The 20,197-nt window shown below is 40.6% G+C and overlaps 1 protein-coding gene across 1 annotated transcript; it reads left to right on the top strand.

The window, feature by feature from the left end:
* The first annotated feature begins 346 nt into the window (after positions 1-346).
* NRSN1 (neurensin 1) lies at positions 347-19,974 on the top strand. Its single transcript, XM_008513515.2, has 4 exons — positions 347-1,039; positions 2,764-2,837; positions 8,802-8,999; positions 18,335-19,974. Exons 3-4 carry the CDS (start codon positions 8,811-8,813, stop codon positions 18,731-18,733), a joined length of 588 nt encoding a protein of 195 aa, XP_008511737.1. The 5' UTR covers positions 347-1,039; positions 2,764-2,837; positions 8,802-8,810; the 3' UTR covers positions 18,734-19,974.
* The last annotated feature ends 223 nt before the right edge of the window (positions 19,975-20,197 follow it).

A 20,197-nucleotide genomic window follows, 5' to 3' on the forward strand; every position in this document is an offset into this window, starting at 1 on the left:
CTCAATATGCATATAATTAATATATTGTAATATATTTAAAGGAATGTCTGGCACAGAGGAAGCACTACGTAAATGTAAGGTGTTACTATTATTATATGTGTGGATTGGCTGTGCAAATAGTAACTATTTTAGTAATCATTTTCATTAAATGCCACTAACCAGTGGTCTGCAGAAACTCTTCTGAAGTAGGAGTCATAGTATTAATATGCTAACCTGCCCACACCTACACAAATTGAGACATTCACAGGTCATTTTCTAGTGCTTTCTTGCCTTCATTCGTGTAGTTTTTCTTGAACAGCATCATTTAATTCATTTTCTTCATCATTCTTCCATCTCACCCATTTAGACTTCCTGATGTTTAGGTCAGCGGTGACTGAGGAACCGGAAGGGCACAATTTGGTGGGCAGCTCCTTGCCAGCCAGACAAGCTCCTCAGCTCGTGTCTCATCAAGGACAAAAAAAAAAAAAAAAAAAAACGAGGTGAGGAGAAGACTCTCCTTATCCCAAATGGGGTAGTTGTGAAAGAAACACACATCAGGTCTGTCTGCCTTCTCTGTTCATTAAAAAAATATATATGGATAGAGCCTGCTGCGGTCAGCCATTGTGCTGGGCAGGAGAAGAAAAGAGTGGACAAGGCAGAAAGGCAGAGAAGGCGTCAGGCCCAGCAGAGCTGCAGCGTGGCACACCGACCAGCCTTCCAGATGGCCAGCCACCCTCCTGCAGGGAAGCATATACCCGGGGGCGCAGGCAGGAAGGGGGTCTGGCGTGCCACCCCAATCCGGGCCCCGCCCACTCGCCGCTTGCCCGCGCAGAGCGGACCCGGCCCCTTTGGTGGCGGCGGCGGCGGCGGCCGCAGCTGCGCGGGCCTCGGATGCGCGGGCACGCGGGACGCCCAGCTGTCAATCTCGCTCAGACTGAGCTTGGCGAGGCGGGAGCGGCAGCGGCGGCGGCGGCGGCGGCGGCGGCGATGGGACCCCAGCGAGAGATCTGCGGCTAGTTGGCTGCACTTGCTCCACGGGTCAGGGGATCGGAGGGGGCAGGTAAAGCCATGCGGAGCCCAGGGGTGCGGCTTTCTATGCTCAATTTGTCTTTCTCCAGTTCTCCGTCTCTTCCCTTTCTCTTCCCTTCCTCTCTCCTCACGCACATATATTCATATTCTCTCTCTTTCTCTGTATCTCTCCCCGCCCCAACACACACACAACCCTAACTCATTCACGTTTGTTATACGTGCACAAATGTCTACAAAAACCGTGGTCTTGAAATCTGTGAACACAAATAAATTAAGGGTAGCCAACTCCACGCTTTGGCGGTTTGTGGTTTGTGTTATGTAAGAATTTGGGAGGTGTACAGGGAAAACTTGAGTTTCTTTCCTGTGAGACAGGAAAAGTTGTATATTAGGCAAGAGTAAATACGTATATTTGGAGTTTGTAAAGCTGGCTTGATTTATTTTCCAGGCTGAATTTAACCCCCACTTGCCCTCCCCACTACTTTGCCATGTCTAAAGGTGTTCGAGTGTTTTGATATGATCTCAGGAACTACTTATTTGTGTTGTTAGAAAGGGGCGTTGGGTCGGGCGTTAGACCCAAGCTGATGACCTCAAAGAAAACAGCTGGAGTTAAACAGCTGGTGTTTGCTTAATTGGTTCCTGGCTCTGTAGCAGAAATGTTTTCAGCACCATGGAGAGCTCCTTGGGCTCCAGACCAGGCCAACCTTCGGTGAAGGGCATGTGTGGAGTCACTTCCTTCAAAGAAAATGGGGAAGGCGACAGATAAAAAGAAGGGACATTTAATTGAGAAAGACAGGAACAGATTAGAGAGACTTGTTTTCTTTTGCTTATCCAGATCCAGGATCCTAATATAATTTGCTTCTCTCCCCAAATCTGCTCACATATGACCCACAAAATAAGATTTGCAGACAAAAAAATGAGTTTTGAAGAAGATTTGGCTATGGTTCATATAGACTGAACCTAGAAAATACTGACAACAGTTTATCAGGCCTAAACTAGCTTAATCTCCTCAAGTCTTTGAGGTTCTCCTGCAAATGGATGAGGAATGGTTCATCAGAAAGAATTCTTAATGACTTCTTGAACAAAATGGTCCCAGTTATTTTATTTCACATGACTAGAGTAATGTAGGAAACCAATAGCTCAATAGCTGGCAATGGATTTTTAATTAAATCTTGCATGAGCACCTGCTTTTCTTAGGCAGATGGAAAGTAAAATGATCATGATGGGAAGAAAATGGATATAGGAGTAAAAATCAACCTAATGAGAAAATCATCCAAAGAGCCTTGCTAAATCTAAAATGCATGTAAACAGATCACAAAACACACTGGCTATAAGATTAATGTATTTTACCATATAATGGAACAGGTACCAAATAGATCCATTCTAGAGTATTTAGGAAACAATCTTTTTATTTAGAATTTTCAAAATACAAATGGATCAGTCTTGTTGGGATTATTGACTACGTGGAATATAATTATATTAAAATAAGAATAGCGTTTGTACAGTGTGTTATAGTTTAAAGGCCCTTTTCATTTATGTTGTCTGATTTACTCTGTGAACTCTGATTAGCACCCATTAAAAAGTTATAAAATATGTTATACTTTTGTAAGGAAAAAGCTACCTTTGCTTTTGAACAAGAAGTCCTTTGTCAATGTTTTTGTCAACATTAAAATGATTCCTTACAAGTTATAAGAATGGCTTATGAAATTTAGATTTTTATCTGGATCGCACTCTGCAGAGATTTTTTTTCTTAAATAGGTTTGAAGAATGCACTGTTAAAAAGAAAGCTCAAAGAGTAAACAAATAAGAAGAGGAAGAGAAGGATTTCAAAGGTAAGAGTCAAACCTTGTCCCATGTAAATTTATAAGCACCTTGTGGTCTGCATGTAGATAAAGAAGAAATTTAAAGAGAATATAGATTCTTTTTCCTCTTCTTATTTTGATTTTGTATTTTATATATTTTACTTAAAAATATATCTTGAAGGATTAAAGTAATAAGATAATTGCATGTTATTACCCCTCTTTTAAAAAGTATAAAAGTGGCTGCATATCCACTGACTTAGAGGATATAAAAAAAATCTCATAATATAGAGCCACAATCTCTGGTTTAAAAGTAAAAAGGCTGTTAGCAGTCTTTCATGCCTTCCTGCATCCACTCTGAGTCTGTCTTTTAAGTGAATTGACCTTTTGGTTTTGTGTGGAATAAATGGTCTAAATCAGTTATGTGTCTATACCTTGCAGCACTGGCCCTGTGGAAAAGTGGCTTTAATGGGAACTTCACTCTCATTATCTCAGAATGATTTTATGGGAGAGAAAAGCAGTATGAAAAATTGAATGATGTTTCAAAGAGAATAACTAGAATAGGGCCTGTGCCTGGCCTCACACTGACTCACACATAGAGCCATGGGAAAACACTCATCCTTTTTGTGCCGCAATTTTCTGCCTCTCTTCTCTCAAGGAGACCATGAAGACCAATAATGTAAAGTCTATGGTATTCTTAGAGTTTCATTAGGCATAAAGACTTATTTATATTTTTATGGCTACGGACGTTTTTCAAGTAAAATAAAAAGTAACTGCATATATTCAACTGAAATTCAAATTTCCAACAAATTGATACCATAGTGTGTTGGTACACATAGAGATCATGATAATATACATGTGGGTTTGTTTGCCTAATAGAGGAATTGTTCAAGGGAGTCTCAGCAGTTGCACTCCCTCCCATCGCAAATATGTCTTTTGGTTGCCGTTTTGTTGCACTTATTGCTTCTGGGATACTTCACCTTCTAATCCAAGAGTCCATTGAGAGCAGACTGTACCTCACTCATCTTTGAAACCATTATCTGACATAATTTGCTACATAATTAGTGCTTTAAAAACACTGAAGGAAGAGAGGAATGAAAAATAAAGGAACACTTAGGTCATCACTCACATCAACCCATGTAGAACTCTGTGCCAAGAAGTTTCAAAGTGCTTGAGATTAAGGTGGTAAACAGGACATAAAAAGTCCCTGCCCTCATGAAGCTTATAGTCTATCACGTACACAGTCTATCAGGCCATAAACAAATAAAGCACATAATAGAGTGTAGGTAGTAACAAGTGCTATGAAGAGAAACAAATCTGGAAAAAGGCAGAGAGAGTAATTGAGGGCTCATATTTAATATGCTGATTGGAGAAAGCCTCTCACAAGAGTTTGGGAGAGGAGGTAAGGTGTGATTTTCTCCTTCTATGGGTCTCTGGGGTATGATAGGTGGGCTGTGTTTCTGAGAATTAAATATCCATTTAATGTATAACTGTGCATGCAATTGAGATAGATACTATGGGAAGAAAACCATGGATGGATCCTCACTTATCAGCACCTGGAATGTCCTTCAAGGAGAATGAGAACAATCCCCTCTTCGTAGATGACCAAACAACCAGACACTAATGTTGCTTGTGTTCCATCATGATGGCAATGTAGGCAGCGAGGATCCAACAGGCTCCACTGAAGTGTTTATAAAATGAATATTCACATAGACTCATTTAAATACAATACTGAAAAATATTTTCACTCTCCACCCTCCATTCATGCACTTCCTGAGACATTAGGCTTTCTCTACAGAAAGACACCCTCCAGGATTCATCATTTAACAACAGTCATAGATTTAACGTGTTGTTTTTGCTACTGCTACTATAGTTATTGAAATAAAAACACCAGAATTCTCATGAAAACTCACTCATTAAGTAAATGATAATTCAAGCTAAAAAGCTTTTGACTTATTTTCCATTTCTTCTCAACCCTAGTTTATTATATAATAATTGCCCAGCTTTTAAAGTGATTTTATGACGTGACCTTGTATATCTTCTTTATGATGCTGAAGGTGTCAGTCAACCAAGTAGATTCCAAATAACTGTAACATTTTTTATACTGGGGCAAAAAGTTACTGGCTTCCCTATGAGGAATGTAATTGTTGAGATTTTGTAAGTGCAAAATTCTCACTCTATTATGTTATATTTTAAAATTCATATTCCCCCAAGTGATCATTCTCCTCTAGGAGTGAATCCCAACAAGTTAAATGTTTGGAAAGATGTATGAAATCTCTAAGACCCCCAGAGACTGTTATTTTTTTTTAATTAAGGTAATATTGGTTTATAACGTTATATAAATTTCACGTGTGCATCATTATATTTTGACTTCTGTATAGACTACATCATGTTCAACACCAAAAGTCCTTTGTATACTGCTGATGGGAATGTAAATTGGTGCAACCACTCTAGAAGACAGTATGGAGATTCCTTAAAAAATTAAAACTAGAACTACCATATGACCCAAGTATTCCACTTCTGGGTATTTCTCCAAAGAACACAAAAACACTAATTCAAAAAGATATATGCACCCCTATGTTCATTGAAGCATTATTTACAATAGCCAAGACTTGGAGGCAACCTAAGTGCCAACTGATGGATGAATACATAAAGAAAATATGGTGTGTATATATATATATATATATAATGGAATAATAACCATAAAAAAAGTGAACTATTGCCATTTGCAGCAACATGGGTGGACCCTGAGGTTAAAATGCTAGGTGAAATAAGTCAGACAGAGAAGACAAATATCATGTGATTTCACTTATATGTGGAAGATCTAAAAACAAATGAACGAACACATGGAGACAGAGAACAGATTGATGGTTACCGTAGGGGAAGGGGCATTGGGGAAGGACAAAAGGGGTAAATGGGGACATTTGTGTGGTGATAGATGGAAACTAGACTGTTGGTGATGAACGTGATGTAGTCCATGCAGGGACTACTATTTTAGGCAACATACGTGATACTGAAGTAACTTGTTAAACAAATAAACAATACACAACCATCCAGTCTACTTAATACCAAGTAACTAACCTAACTAGTAGTTCATATGCTCTTTTAAACTGAAGCTTCATACGTACTAGAATAAAGCAGAATTGGGGACAATCTGACAATCTATCAATGAGGGTGTGGGAGGAGGTGAGAAATCAGTAAACTAGCTGTTTATCCAACAAAAATAATTGACTCATTCTGTAGATTCATGGCCAAAGACGCCTGGAAAAACCTCATGTGGAAGGAATTAGAGATTATCTGGTCCAACCATATTATTTTGAGGATGATGAAACCAGAGCCCAGAGAGGTTAAAGAGTTTGCCTGAGAGGTCATGAGCAGTAAGCTGCAGATCAAGAACTAGCGTTAGAGCCCATTCTCTGAACTGTGTGGTTAACACAGTGCAGACCATGTTCTTTTGCTTTGTGCACCTGGAGGAGAAAATAAAACTCATTAGGATCCCTTTTCTGGAATGTATCTAACATCACTAAAAATCCATTCTGACTTAGAGTAGAGCCTTTCATCACTCAGGCTCAAAAACATTTGTTTTATGACACTTTCTATCTCTTTTATGATTTTACCCATATTGTGTTTAACAAAGTTGGACTACTGAGTCTCGTCTTATAAAGCAGAAACATTTAACCTAGTGTGCCAGAAACAAGCTGTGCAGGGAATGACTACAACATGTCAGATGGTCCTGCTCTGCATCAAAGCTCAATCCTGAGAAAGAACCACTTCAGCATCTAAGGAAAATAACTCTTACTGTTGCTATGAAGGATTTTTTTTACCACTATCTTGTCTATTTTTTTCCTTTGTTCATGTTAAAGTCTCTGATGCTTTATAGAAAATCTGAAAATATGTATTTGGATGAGTTGGTTTTGATTATGCAAATGTGTGATTCAGTTCATACTCCTGCTTACTGTATTAATTGTCATCTTTCACCTGCTCCCTGACTCATAGTGTAACATTTAGCAGATGATTGTTCTATGCCCAGCTTTCTTCAATGACAAACAGAATTAATAATACCAATTCCCACCTCCCTTTGACCAAAATTTTATTAGGATGTCTTAAAAGAAAGTACTTTTTAAATTATTCTACTTATATTCACTAGTAATAGGCCCTTATTAATCATCTTTATTGCATAAGCATTGAATAAAAGGTACTGAAGAGATCATCCTAGAATTTAAAATATGAAAACTAGGTTAACAAAAGAATTTCATCCATCAGACTTTGCTGCTCTAATCAGGCAGAGTACATTCTACAATCTTGATATTTTTTATGAAATAATATCCTTCTGAAATGTTTAAAAGTATAAAATAAATTGCCTTCCCTGCCGTGTCCTCCTGGGTGATTTCTTCAGATGATAGCTCTACCTGAAACAGGAAGAAGGTACGGGGAGGTAGGCACTAAATGTAATATTGACCATCACTTTAAAAGATGACATTACTGGTCACCATCAGTAGCACCTGTTTACATCATTTTTCTAAGATAGCTCCATATTGTCCTGAATGTGACTACATTTTCTAATCAAAACCCATTCGTGGCTAACAGCGCACATTTACAAGATATTCTTACGAGTTCACTTTGCAGTCATGGAATAGAGAAATGCTAACTATCCCTGGCTGCAACTTTCATTTTAGCCGTATGATTCTATCCAACCAAACATAGTGGCCACGCAGGGGCACTTGTTAGAACTTAGGTTAACTTTTTCCTTTTGGATAAACATTACTACTTGGTTTCTTGATAAGTAATTGGACACATTTACTATGTCTTCTGTTAGCCTGAATTATAGCACAAGCCCTGAGAGAATCTGGTTCAATGGGAAAATACTCTTCTAAATTGTTTTTTACTTTGTCATGTTGAGACTGACTGCATCCTCACAGGGTAAACCATCTAGAGGACAATTGAAAAAGCCCAAAGAAGTATTTCACTTCTCCAGCTGCATATTTATCTGCTTATATGGAGATCAGAAAAACAAAGAACAAACAGAGATTACTGAGAATTCCCTTACTCACCAAAATTGCTATTCCCTAGTAATCCCTTTGCTTTTTTTTAAACCATAAATTCATCACCAAAAGCCTCTCTCTAGATGTACTGATTAGGTCAAACCAAATAGAAATTTCTATCTTAAGAAGGCAGAGTCCCAAACAACCCACCCAGAGCATAGCTTCATTTAAGAATTCTCTGAATTCTTATGTATACTAGACACTTCATGGAAAATAACAAGAGGCTAGATCTACTGCCTCCATTAAGCTCTAGCATCCCACATGGAAGGATGTATCTACAAATAATGATTGAACTATCTGATATTAGAGTCAGTAAGGTGTAAATTATTGGCCAAGCCCTTTGTGATTAATAAAGCATGAAGCGTAAGTTGCTCAGCAACTTTTTAATAAGGCTTTCATACAACTTGGAAATTAGTTAAAACGTTAGAGCAAGATGCATGAGATCTAAAGGCAAAATTTCAAGCTGCTAAGAGTAGCACTAAGTAGCTTCCTCAAGGGAACATGGTTAAGCATCTGAAAGGACAGTCTAAGCCAAATTCCATGTGTAGCAAGGGAGAGCACCTGCCTAATTCCTTAAAGTGTAAGAGTATAGACTACTGGATTTTAAGAGACTAAAGATCTCTTGTCAAGACAATGAAAATCCCAGCTGCTTTGTTCCCATTTCTCATGTGCTTCGTGCTTAAATTTTTGCATAATTTAAATGAGCTGTGCTGAGTGTCTTGTTTCATTTTGGAGAACCTGTTCTAGTCATTGAGTATTTGGGGTAATTTTGCATTAAGTAGAAAAGAAGTGCAGCTTATAAGAAATACAGGTCTTTAAAAGTGTCTTTTCTCTTAAGAAAAGAGCATTATTCAAATAGGCTAACATTACTCAGCCTAGTTCTCACCTTTAATATGCCATTTGATCCTGAGGCCAGGACCCATGGGGCTGACGTTTGTGGATGTTGTCATTCCAGCTGGGAAGGATGAGTTCTTGCAGCAACATCTGTGGGTCCAAGCAGGCACAGGCTGCTACTGAGGGTGGGTACCAGCGCTACGGAGTCCGGTCCTACCTGCACCAGTTTTATGAGGACTGTACCACCTCAATCTGGGAGTATGAGGATGATTTCCAGATCCAGAGATCACCTAACAGGTGGAGCTCAGTATTCTGGAAGGTAAGTAAACAGCGTGTGTTTAACTCAGGAAACGGGAAAGTTATTGGATATGGTAAATACCGTAGCTCTAGAGAACTGAGAGGTTTGGTACTCTCTGTGTGTGCATCACTCCTGGTTTCTCTAAATGCAGTTTTCTTCCCTTAGGAAAGGAGAATGTAAACCTTGGGCTGAAGAAGACCTGTAAACTCAGCACAATTGTTGATTTGCAGGTTAAATTTAAGTAGGTATAATTGCCATCATTAATTATTATTATTTTTGCTACTGTTTTTAATGTGCCGCTAAATTCACCAACTGTGAAGCCATCTATAGGCAAAACATTATATGCTTTCAGCCTCCCTTACAGGCTTGGTAGGTATCACTTGACAAATTACATCAACTATTAAAAAGAATTGAGTAGAGAGAGCTAGTGCTGAGACATAACACAGTGGTCAGTGTCCCAGCTCTACCTCTACCAGGTATGTAACTATGAGGCCTTCTGAGCTTCAGCTTCCTCAAATGAAGGAGCCTCATTAGACAATTCAGTAATCAGTCATTCAACGTATAATTAGTGAGCACCTGTTCTGTGTCAAGAAGTTTCAAAGTGCTAGAGATTAAAGTGGCAAATGGGAGAAGAAAAAGGCCCTGCCCTCATGGAACTTACAATCTATCATGGGAAACAGACCATACACAAATAAACCACATAAAAGAATGTCAGACAGTGACAAGTGCTATGAAGAGAAATAAGTCAGAAGAGGATAGGGAGTGTTGCGGGGACTGATATTTAGATATGCTGATTGTAGAAAAGCTTTCAGAGAGTATGACATTTGGACGAATACCAGGATGAGCTGAGGGAGAAGACCATAAAATGATCTGGCAGAAGGTCATTCTAGGCTGGGAAAATAGCAAGTCCAAAAGCTCTGAAGTGGGAACAAATTTGGTGCACTTGAAAAATAGCAAGAGGTCCAGTCTGGTTGGAATGGAATGAGAAAGGTGAAAAGCACAGGTAATGAATTCAGAAAAATAACAAGGCACAGATGCTTTCCCTAGAGCTTCATGGATGAAAGCGTGGACTTTGGCTTTTCCCTTGAGAGACTGGGGAAGCCACCTGAACAATTTTAGCAGAAGAGTGACATGATCCGACTAATACTGTAACAGGATTATTCTAGCTACTGTATGGAAAATAGATTACAGAAGGACAAGGGTAGGAGCAGCTAGATTATTTAGAAGGCTGTTAAGGTACCCCAGCAAGAGATGATGGTGACTTAGATAAGGCGGTGTTAGTGGAGATGGTGAGTAGTCAGATTTAGCATAAAATTTGAAGGCCGAGCTGTCAGGACATACTGATGTATTAGATATGAGAGAAAGAGGAGTCAAGCATGACTCTAAGGCTTGCAGCCTGGGCAATTTAGTGAATGATCTTATAATTTACTGGGATGGAGAGCATTAGGAGATCAATGGGATGGGTGGGGAACTGAGTTTGGTCTTGGCCATGTTATATTGGAGATGCCTATTAGACTTGTAAGAGATCTGTAGTGGTATTTTAGACAGCAGTTCATAGATTGGGAGTCACTGACATATTGAATGTATATAAGGCACCATATTAGAGCTTATCACCTAGGAAAAGAGTAGGGACATAGCAGAGAAGAGGACACTTGGACGTTCCAATACTTGAAAACCAAGAAAAGGATGAAGATTCAGGAAGGGATGCTGAGAAGATGCAGCCTTGGATGATGTCTCAGGTCCCCTCCAGCTCTAACATTCGGCGTCTCTGGGATTTCCAATAATTTCCAGCTTTCTCCCAAAAGATCTCAGAATTTTTGATATTGATATTGACATAAACTTACAATTTATTGACAATATGGTTTAACAAGAGGCAATGTAGCATAATGATTATGAGTGTGGATTCTGTCCTCAGATTACACGGGTTCATACCCCAGCTCTTCTTTTGAATAGCTCTGTAACTTTGGGCAAGTCAATTGACCTTAATGGGCCTCTAATAGTGATATTTATATTACTTACCACATAAAGCTGTGAGAATTAAATAGGATAATATTTACAAAGAGCTTAAAACAATGTCTGGAATGCACTCAATAAGCACCCAATGTTTTAGCTACTATTACCAGATGCCATATGGAATGTTGAGTTCTGAAATGGAAATAAAACTGGAAATCTAGTTAATAAATAAAGTATTGGGTAACATAGTTGTTAACATGGATTACCCAAGACCTTTGTTACATAGTCACATACTCTGTATTAGAGTTGGTCAAACCAGCATCCTTACCCTGTAGAAATGTCACCTCTGATGAATCTTTACTGGTCTGTACCAATGAAATACATAGCCAAGCTTGGCACATCTTGTATTTACCCAGATAAGTGGGTGGTTGCTTCTGTATGTGTCAAAAAAACAAATATTTGCCTGACAGATCTGTTGTGCCAAGAGCCTAAAATGCCACTGACATACAAAATATTGTAAGCATTCATTTGGATCCAAAGCACTAGTGCTTATGTGATATGTGAAGCTGTAAATACATCAAATAATATATAGGTATAGATCAGATTTCGAAATTTTTTCCCTTTGATTTCAGACATACAAGATCCAAAAGTATTTGTACCCTGTTGTGCTGGACCTTCTTCAGAGAATAAAAACAGCAGAAGTCCATTGTCTCCTAGAGATTATATTCCAGAAAAATCCAAATTTTTGAGACTCATATCCTAATCATAAAACACTAGACTGGGCATTCAGAAGCCTACAGTCAACCTGAATAGCCTAAGAATTCACTGTCTTACAGACCTCACCTCTACCAAGGGAATAAAGCAATGGTTCTAGGGTTTCCTCCTAAGGAATATAAGTGAATTCATCCCAATGGGTTTATGAAATGCTTTCTACCAATACAGAGAAAGGCACTGGTTATAGACGTTTCCATCATGATTCTTTTTTATAATTTTTTCTTTCATTTCAAACTGTGTCTGTAGGTGGTTCAAGTTGTGGACTTCCCCTTTCTCCTCTTCCACTATACTCTTGCTAAGGGCATGTTGGTCTGTCACTGGGGGCTATGCTCACAATGCCTCCATAGGACTCTGCTCTCAAGCCAATGGGCAGCGTGAAGGGGCTTAATGAGAACAGAGGTTGGAATCAAATGGACCTGAGTTAGAGTCTTTGCTCTATCACATGGTTCAACATAACATCTATCTCACAATGCTGTTCTTTCTTTCCACAAATGTTTGCATGTCCACTATGCAGAAGGCTATGTGGTAGGCTCTGGAGCTCAGTTGTGAATAAGACACTATTCTTCACCTGTGAAGAAGATATAGCTTTGACCTGAAGGAATTCACAGTCACATAGGGAAGGCAGACATGCACACCAGTTGTTACAATCCAACGTGATAAACACTCCCCTGAAAGTAGTCACAGTGCTTACCGGGAGCACAGGGTTTGGGAGCAGGCAGGACCTGATGCAGCCTCAAAAGGAATCACCTGTAAATAAGCAGGAACAGGGCATCCCAGGCAGCTTGCAAAAGCTGAGTCATGAGAGACGATGGTATGTTAGGAGACTGCAAACAGTTCAGTGTGGCTGGGGTGAAAATTTAGAAGTTGGAGGAGAGGAGTCAAGAGATGAACATGGGAATGCATATAAGAGCCAGATCATGGAAGACTTTGAAAAGCTGTGAAATGGAAATTTCCCCCAGAACCTGCTAGCTTGAGTACAGTGAGGAGGCAAGATAATAAATGTAGGCTTTCTTGGGGAGATCATCTCACAATCAGGTATAAACACACACACACACACGCTCGCAGTATTACACACATTCTCTATGCCTCACAGGTTCTGGATTACTGCCTGGTTACCTCAGTCACTACTACTTTATCCCAATGCCTGCAACTGCTTCCATCTGCAAAAATCTATGTGACATGGTTTCACCAAACCCCTGCCACTCACTGCTGCTGCCCAGGAACCAAACAAGCTGTGGTAGAATTCTTCTTTCTTATCCTTGTACTTGACCTTGACTAAGGCTGTTGTCACTTGATTGTCTGTGCAAGAAACAGCCTCCGTGTTGCAGGTATGAACTAATGGGAGCAGTCTTTTGACCCCAGGGTTATTCTTTCCTCACCTCAGTGTTATCCTCCTTCTTCCCTTCTCCTCAACCCATATCAGAAATTTCTCAGAGGGTGTTGAACAGTGATGTACAGGTAAAGGCAAGACTGCCTCCTGCACAGCCTTACTAAAAAGGAAAGTGACTCTGGTCCCTCTCTTTTCTCTCAATACCCCCATTAACCTCCTATCTGTCCTGATCTCTCTAGTTTCCCCCCTGAGCTAAGTGAGAGTTTAAACTTTTGTCTTAGATTTATCTTCAACGTTTTGCTAGATATTAAGGAGTTGGTTTTATAGTATAGATGAGAGGAGCTATGGAAGCCTCTTAAGAAGAGAAAACAGGTGGTATTCTTTCTGTTTTTAAACCCTTTCTTAGATGGCACTAAAAGGATGGCAAAGAAGGATGAGGCTAGCAATGGAGACCATCAAAATGCTGTTGCAATGATCCAGGCTAGATATAGTAGTGGTCTGTACCCTTAAGTAGCTGTGGTGATGGAGAGAAGAGACAAGATTCAAGAGAGTTTTATGAGGTAGAATCAATAAGGTTTAATTATCTATGGACTATGAATGTAAGGAAGGACAGTGAATGGGTGGATGGCAGGAACACAGACAGAAAATTGGGAAGGAAGGAAGGAGTACCATTTTGAATGTCTTAGGTTTGAGGAGCCTTTGGGACAGTTTTGTGTAGATCCTCCTATTGGCTGTCACAAATATGAGGCTAGAGCCCAGGAAAGAGATGTAAGCTAGAGCTGGAGATTTGGAAGTCACTGATATGTAGGTAGGAATTGAAACGGTAGCCACAGTTTAAACCATAGAGAGAACATAGTGAACAAGAGAAATGAGTCTAAGTCTGGGGAACATCAATAATTTAAAAAGAATGCCTGGCAAAGCAGGTTAAGAGGGAGATATTAAAGAAGGAGATGTAGAAACAGGAGAGAGTTGTGTCTGGGACAACAATATGTGAGGATTTTACGAACACGTAAGTGTTTAACATCAATGACTGCAGAATATTCAAATGAGATAAGACTTGACAATTAGGAAGTCATTGGTGACCTCCACGAGAACACCGTAAGTGAAGTTGTGGAGGACAAAGCTTGGCTATCAAGAGTAGGAATGAGTTCAAGCAGTGGCTGGAGAGGGACACAGGGCTCCAGAATAGAATTTTGAAGATGCACGCGATTGAATGTGTTCATGCGCTTGAGGGAGAGAGTCTCTGTAATGTAGAAGAGGTAATGAGGGATACCACTACCCAGGAAAGGGAGCACTGTGAAGACTGTATGAGATAAGGTATGTGGAAGGACCTATATCATAGCCTGGCAATGGTTGTTGCTTTGTAAAGCTCAGTGTCCCTACAAGCAGGTCAAGCAAGAGGGTCAGGACAGTTGGGTTAGAATCTGCCATCACTGCTGGCAGGTGACACCACTCAGAGCTCAGGTCCTGCTAAAGAAAGGTCAGCAGCATCCCTGAGGGCTGAAGAAGAAGAAAATCCAGTCTTCACTCTTAATGCACTTCCCCTGAATTACCTCTAACCCAGATGGCTCCTTTCACATTTAGCTCCACGGCCCCACCATGCTGTTCTTCCCTGACACGCTAGTTCTTGCTTCCAACAGTCATTACTGCCTCCTCTCTGCCAGAACAGCTGCGCTATTACTGCTGCCAGCTCTGCTTATTGGAGTAAACTGCATTTTCAGACCTCATCAGCTCACGGAAATACAGCGAAGGGGATGTTGGTCAAAATAACAGCAGTCTCTGGCTTGTTGCCCCTAGTAGCAGAATTTCTGGAACCCAAGTTCTCTTCTCTGTCCAATCCTCCTTTCCAACATCAGGGACTGGGTTTTCACATATCCTCCCCACAGTCAAGAGGATCATTGGAAGTCACAATACAAAAACTCTCCTTGCTGCTGTCTCTAGGGTCTGTCTCAGCCTGGAGAGGTCCTTCTCTCTCACTGTTGGTGTTGATCTAACCACCCCAGCCTCAGGCCACTCTGGGATGCCTGGGGGAGCCCCTTGCCCAGGAGCATTCCAGTTCTTCTACATGGCCCCAAACAGATCTGTTTTGCTCTCTTAGACCCTTAGAAGACCTCTGTGTTGCACTTTTTAAAACTCTAATACAGCCCCCTTTCTCTTAAACCTAGGACCACTTCAACTTAGAGCTGTGTCCAGAGACAATTTTTATAATACTGTATGGCATCACTCTCCCAATTTTTGTTCCTTCCAGTACTCCAACATGGTACCAGGATTAAGCTGATGTCTCCCAACATCCCTCCTCACCTCCATTATACTTTCAGGGAAGTGAAGACACAGCTCCCTTGTGAACCCCTCATTGCTCCTTCACACCTAGCATCCCAGGCTCTCTCTGACATGTTCTAACAGGTGTGGAGTGCTCTGGGTGCATCTCTTGGAGATCCTCATTAGACTGGCATTGATGAATCCTGGGATTAGCTATTCATTAGGTCGTGCTCCCCTCCATAGACAGCAGGCATCTCTCTGATACTCTGACATAACAAGTAAAAGGGAGAAGGCTCAGGGAGGCCAACCACTTTCCAGTTCTTGGAGTGAGCAGGAATTCTGCCATCTGCAAGGCATGGCTTGCCTTTTAGCTTCTGAGTGATATTCCAAGAGCAGATTTTAATCCATAAAGCACTGCTCAGTTGAGGAGCAGACTGCTCTGAGAATCAATCACCTGGCTGCATATCCAGCAGTCTGCTGGTTTAAGTAAGTCAGTCGGGAATATTTATTGAGCACAAGGCTGGACTGAGAGCTGTTGTGAGACGAGACAGAAATAGAAGACGGAGAACATTGGCCTCAGTTGCTCTTAAGAACCTCAGAAACTAAGATGGATACGTTTTTGCTGCTCTCAATTTTTAAGAATTAGTGCCAGTTCTTGAGGAGGAAGGTAATTTAGTGACATATGAAGCATGTCACCATGGATATTTAAGTTAATTTCATTTGTGCATTCAGAATTTTCCAATGTGAGTCATTTTTTAAAAGTTATAAATAATGGTTACTTTGTGGAGGTGAATTGATTTGCCACCATTTTTAGAAAAATGTAGAAAGCCATCCAAAAATGTTATATTTTGCAACCCAATTTTTCCTGTAGTACTTAAATCTTATATAGAATAGTTTTTATTTCTTTCAGAAGACATTATATTGACTCTGTTTTTCAGTGTCTTTACTATATTACATAATGGGAAATTTGCCCCTATGGGGTAACTAAAACTCTATTGTAATTTTTTAAAAGTAATAGCAGGTAATATACAAAATAGTAATTGGTGAAGTATTTTGGGTGAATAAAAGTGGGAAATAGAGCTTAGAAGTCACGCAGACCTGGGGTAGAGCCCAGCCACACCATCTATTAACTCTGGGACCTTGAACTATGCTTCTTTGACCCTATAAACTTTAGTTTCTTATAGGTGAAATTGGAATAAAAATACCTTCCTCTCATAAAATGCTGGTGAGGATTAAGTGAAAACATATCTAGCTCTATGCCTAGGACACAGTAGATGCTCAATGATACTAGTTCTCTTTTTCCCCCTTTGTTAGGGTGATGGATTTGTGAATATGTTTTCCTTCTATTATCCAAACTTTCTTTATTAGTGTATCACCCTGAAATTTAATAAATAAATAAGTTAAATAAATATACTTTAAATGTTCAAGATTAGATGGTGTTATGCATTTGGTTATTTTCCCAACCTTGTTTTTCTAACTAAAAGCAGTCAGGAACAGGAGGAAATGAAAAATGTGGTTGAAAAATACATAACTATATTAGCTGTTCTTTATTCCAAGTTCTGAGTGATTGTTGTGACGCTGTCGCCAGTGTAGCATAATTTTACAAGAGGTACATTTCCAAATAATAATAATAACTACTTATTATAGTGTATTACTTAGGCAGAGGGCTAAGTGCTTTCAGGCATGATCTCATTTAGTTCTCACAACTAGTCTATGAGAAAGGTACCCTTATCATTCATCATTTTATAGATGAGGAAGTTGACAACTAGAACATTTAAGTGACTTTCCCTATATGATTCAAATACTAGTTGGCAGTGCTAGAATCCAAGCCTGAGTCTGTTAATTCCAAACCCGTGAACTTAAACCACCAAATGGTATGTTGCTTTCCATCTTTAGTGTGTTACATTTTATTAGAACTGGAGCTAATGCAGTTTAATCTCCATCTGCTATTCTTAACACTTCTCACCAACTGCACAAGGAAAGCCTAAACAGCTACATGTTAGAGGAGAAAGAACGCTGGCCTGGAGATCAGATCTGTGGCTTCTAGCCCTGCCTCTGCAACTTGCCAGTGTCCTACCCTCCACGAGGCTGGCAGGGATGGTTTCCTCCCCACTTACTTAGGGAATAGACGAGTTAACAGACTGTCAATGTCCTCCAGCTGAAATCATTAGGAACATACCTATATGTTGAACAAGTTGAGTTTATTACTCATCACAATGAGAGAGAATGACACCATAGGGGATCCTGGGGCATTTCAGTAAGAAAGTGTGAGAAAGGACGTATTATAGGATGTGGGCTTTGGTTGGGTGACTAAGGGGAGGGTCTAAGGAAGCAGGAGCTCGCTTTGGATTGTCAGGGACAGTTCTGTGATTGGGTATCTTAATAAATCTTAACTACGGTGGGGGCAGACTAGAGTGAGACTAAAGCTGTAATTGGTAGAAAGCAGCGATCATTCATATTAGCCAAGAGTCAGGGGGTGGAGGAGAATGGAGCAGGCATGTTTTTCTTGGTTTCCACAATGACCTTGTTTTTGTCTGTGCTTAGGTAAAATTAGGAAGTGGTCTTGTTTTGTCTCACTTCATCACAGCTGCAGAATGAGCTTGTCTGATGTTGATGTTCTGTGACATCCGTTGTGTCAACAGGAGAACAACATGATGTCACGGTGAGCTCCAGGCCAGCTTCTAACAGCATCCAGGCCTAGTCAGGTCAGCTCCCCGGTATCAGGGCTACTTTTCTCTTCCTCAAGACAAAACTGGATGATGTAAGCAAAAGGGGGTCAAAAAAGCAAAGCATTGTACAAATAGAAAGCTCAAAGGAAAAATCAAGACAGTGCTACAGTTTCTGGTTGGCATTAAAGTCAGAAAGGTCCTACTTTCAACTTCTTTATTGACTAGAAAACTATGTAGGCATCTCATAAAAATTTGGAGTGACCAGGAAAATTCACTTTTCCCAAAAAATAAGACAAGTCCTGCCCTGGAGGGCTCAGGGAGTGCTGAAGCACCGTGCTTATTCTGGCTTGCTTCCTTGTGTCTTTCTCTAGGTCGGACTCATCTCTGGCACAGTCTTCGTGATTCTTGGATTGACTGTTCTGGCAGTGGGCTTTCTTGTGCCCCCCAAAATCGAAGCCTTTGGCGAAGCCGATTTTGTGGTGGTTGACACTCATGCTGTCCAGTTTAACGGAGCCCTTGACATGTGCAAGCTGGCAGGAGCCGTTCTCTTCTGCACTGGGGGCACGTCCATGGCAGGGTGCCTGCTGATGTCGGTGTTTGCAAAAAGCTACTCCAAAGAAGAAAAATTCCTTCAGCAGAAGTTTAAAGAGCGAATAGCAGACATCAAGGCCCACACCCAGCCCGTTACAAAAGCTCCGGGCCCGGGGGAAACGAAGATTCCAGTCACTTTGACCAGGGTTCAAAATGTCCAGCCTATAGCAGCAACCTGAAAGTTTTCCCACCTCAGTCCTCCCCTCTCTAATTTACACACAGTGTTGAAACAGAGCAGGTCAGTTTTCAGGATGACAGGGATGTGTGGCGTTGACTTGCCCCAGGGCTATGCTCGGCCATGGGCAGTAGAGTGCGTGGGCTCACCCTCATTCAATTCAGGTGGGTCTGCTGAAGGTGGATGCCGTGTGTGAACCTGTGCACATGCACCCAGCTGCTTAAAGGGGTACTTCTGTGTGCCCTCCTGGAGCCCTCTGGAACTCCCCTCTCATATATTGTGACTTTGTGTCATTTTCCGTGTTGTTGGAAAGAGCTGCAGTTTAGACCAGCCGACCAATGGCCAAGATGGTCCATTTCATTTTTGAATATTGGTTTTTCTAATCTTTCTTGTGTGGTGCTGCCCTCCATTCCTGTCTCACTGCGTATAAGATATTGTTGTGTGTGTTCATAGAAAAAGCAAATGCCCTGATTTTGACCCAAACATTAGTCTTTTAACTATATCTTAACATGAAGTTCCTGAGATTGGATACAAATTTATCAGAGTTGGCAGCAAAGCTTTTTTGTTTTTTCCACTTTTTTTACTCAAAAGGCTAAAATTGCCAACTTTAGAATCTTGGGAGAGAAATTAATGCTAGGAATAGGTATTTATGCAGTGTCTAAAAGCACTGAATTAGAAGCCAGGAAATTTGAGTTCCTACCACTGACTAGCTGTGTGATCTTGGGGAAATTAACCTCCTGGGCCTCAGTTTCCCCATCTGGATAATGGGGGTCCTGGACTATGATGTCTGAGATTCGTTTTTCGCCATATGTCATCATGTCTCTGCCATCAAGGATGTTTGCAATGTCCTTGTGGCTCTCACCGCGGTGGAATTCTCTCAGACCTGGACTCCCAGAAGTTTGCCAAGTCAGCAGCCTCCTCGCTACCTACTCTTAAATATCCAACCCCAGCAGATTATACAATGCTGTCATATTTTTATAAAGACAAAAGCAAGCCATCCTCAAGTAAGAAACCCGGAGCGGAGATTAACCTTAAAAAGGATTTTCTTTCTCAAATGAGACATTTTATTCTCCAGCAAAATGTTCATCTCACCCCTTTGCACTTTTATTTAATCTGTAGATTTAAATTAGACTGAGGAAAATGGGACACGTGACCTTGGTCTTCTCTCAGCATTTGTGCCACCTTCAAGTTCTGTCTTTTTTTTCCTTTCTTCACTGGATAAATAAAATATGTGAACGAACAGAACCTGAATTGCATTGTCATCCCTTCAGTGTGGCTCTTTTCTCTCCAACATGTAATTTTCCATTCTGGGCCTGAATAAGCTCTGATGTTCCCCTGGGTAAATGGAAGGATAAATGAAGCAATTAGTGCTCATTGTGCACACTGTTTATTTTGCACAGTCCGGCATAAAACATAGGGCAAATCAGCATCCTCAACAAGGATCATTGGCCAGGTTTGGGAGGAATTG

The sequence above is a fragment of the Equus przewalskii genome, chromosome 19 (genome assembly GCF_037783145.1).
Source record: "Equus przewalskii isolate Varuska chromosome 19, EquPr2, whole genome shotgun sequence".
NCBI lineage: Eukaryota > Metazoa > Chordata > Mammalia > Perissodactyla > Equidae > Equus > Equus przewalskii.

What these genes read in the sequence shown, in the direction of transcription:
- NRSN1 (XM_008513515.2), top strand. Translation starts at nt 8,811, where the DNA reads ATGAGTTCTTGCAGCAACATCTGTGGGTCCAAGCAGGCACAGGCTGCT. An exon ending in GGAGCTCAGTATTCTGGAAG is followed by an intron (nt 9,000 to 18,334) that starts GTAAGTAAACAG and finishes GTCTTTCTCTAG; the next exon opens with GTCGGACTCATCTCTGGCAC.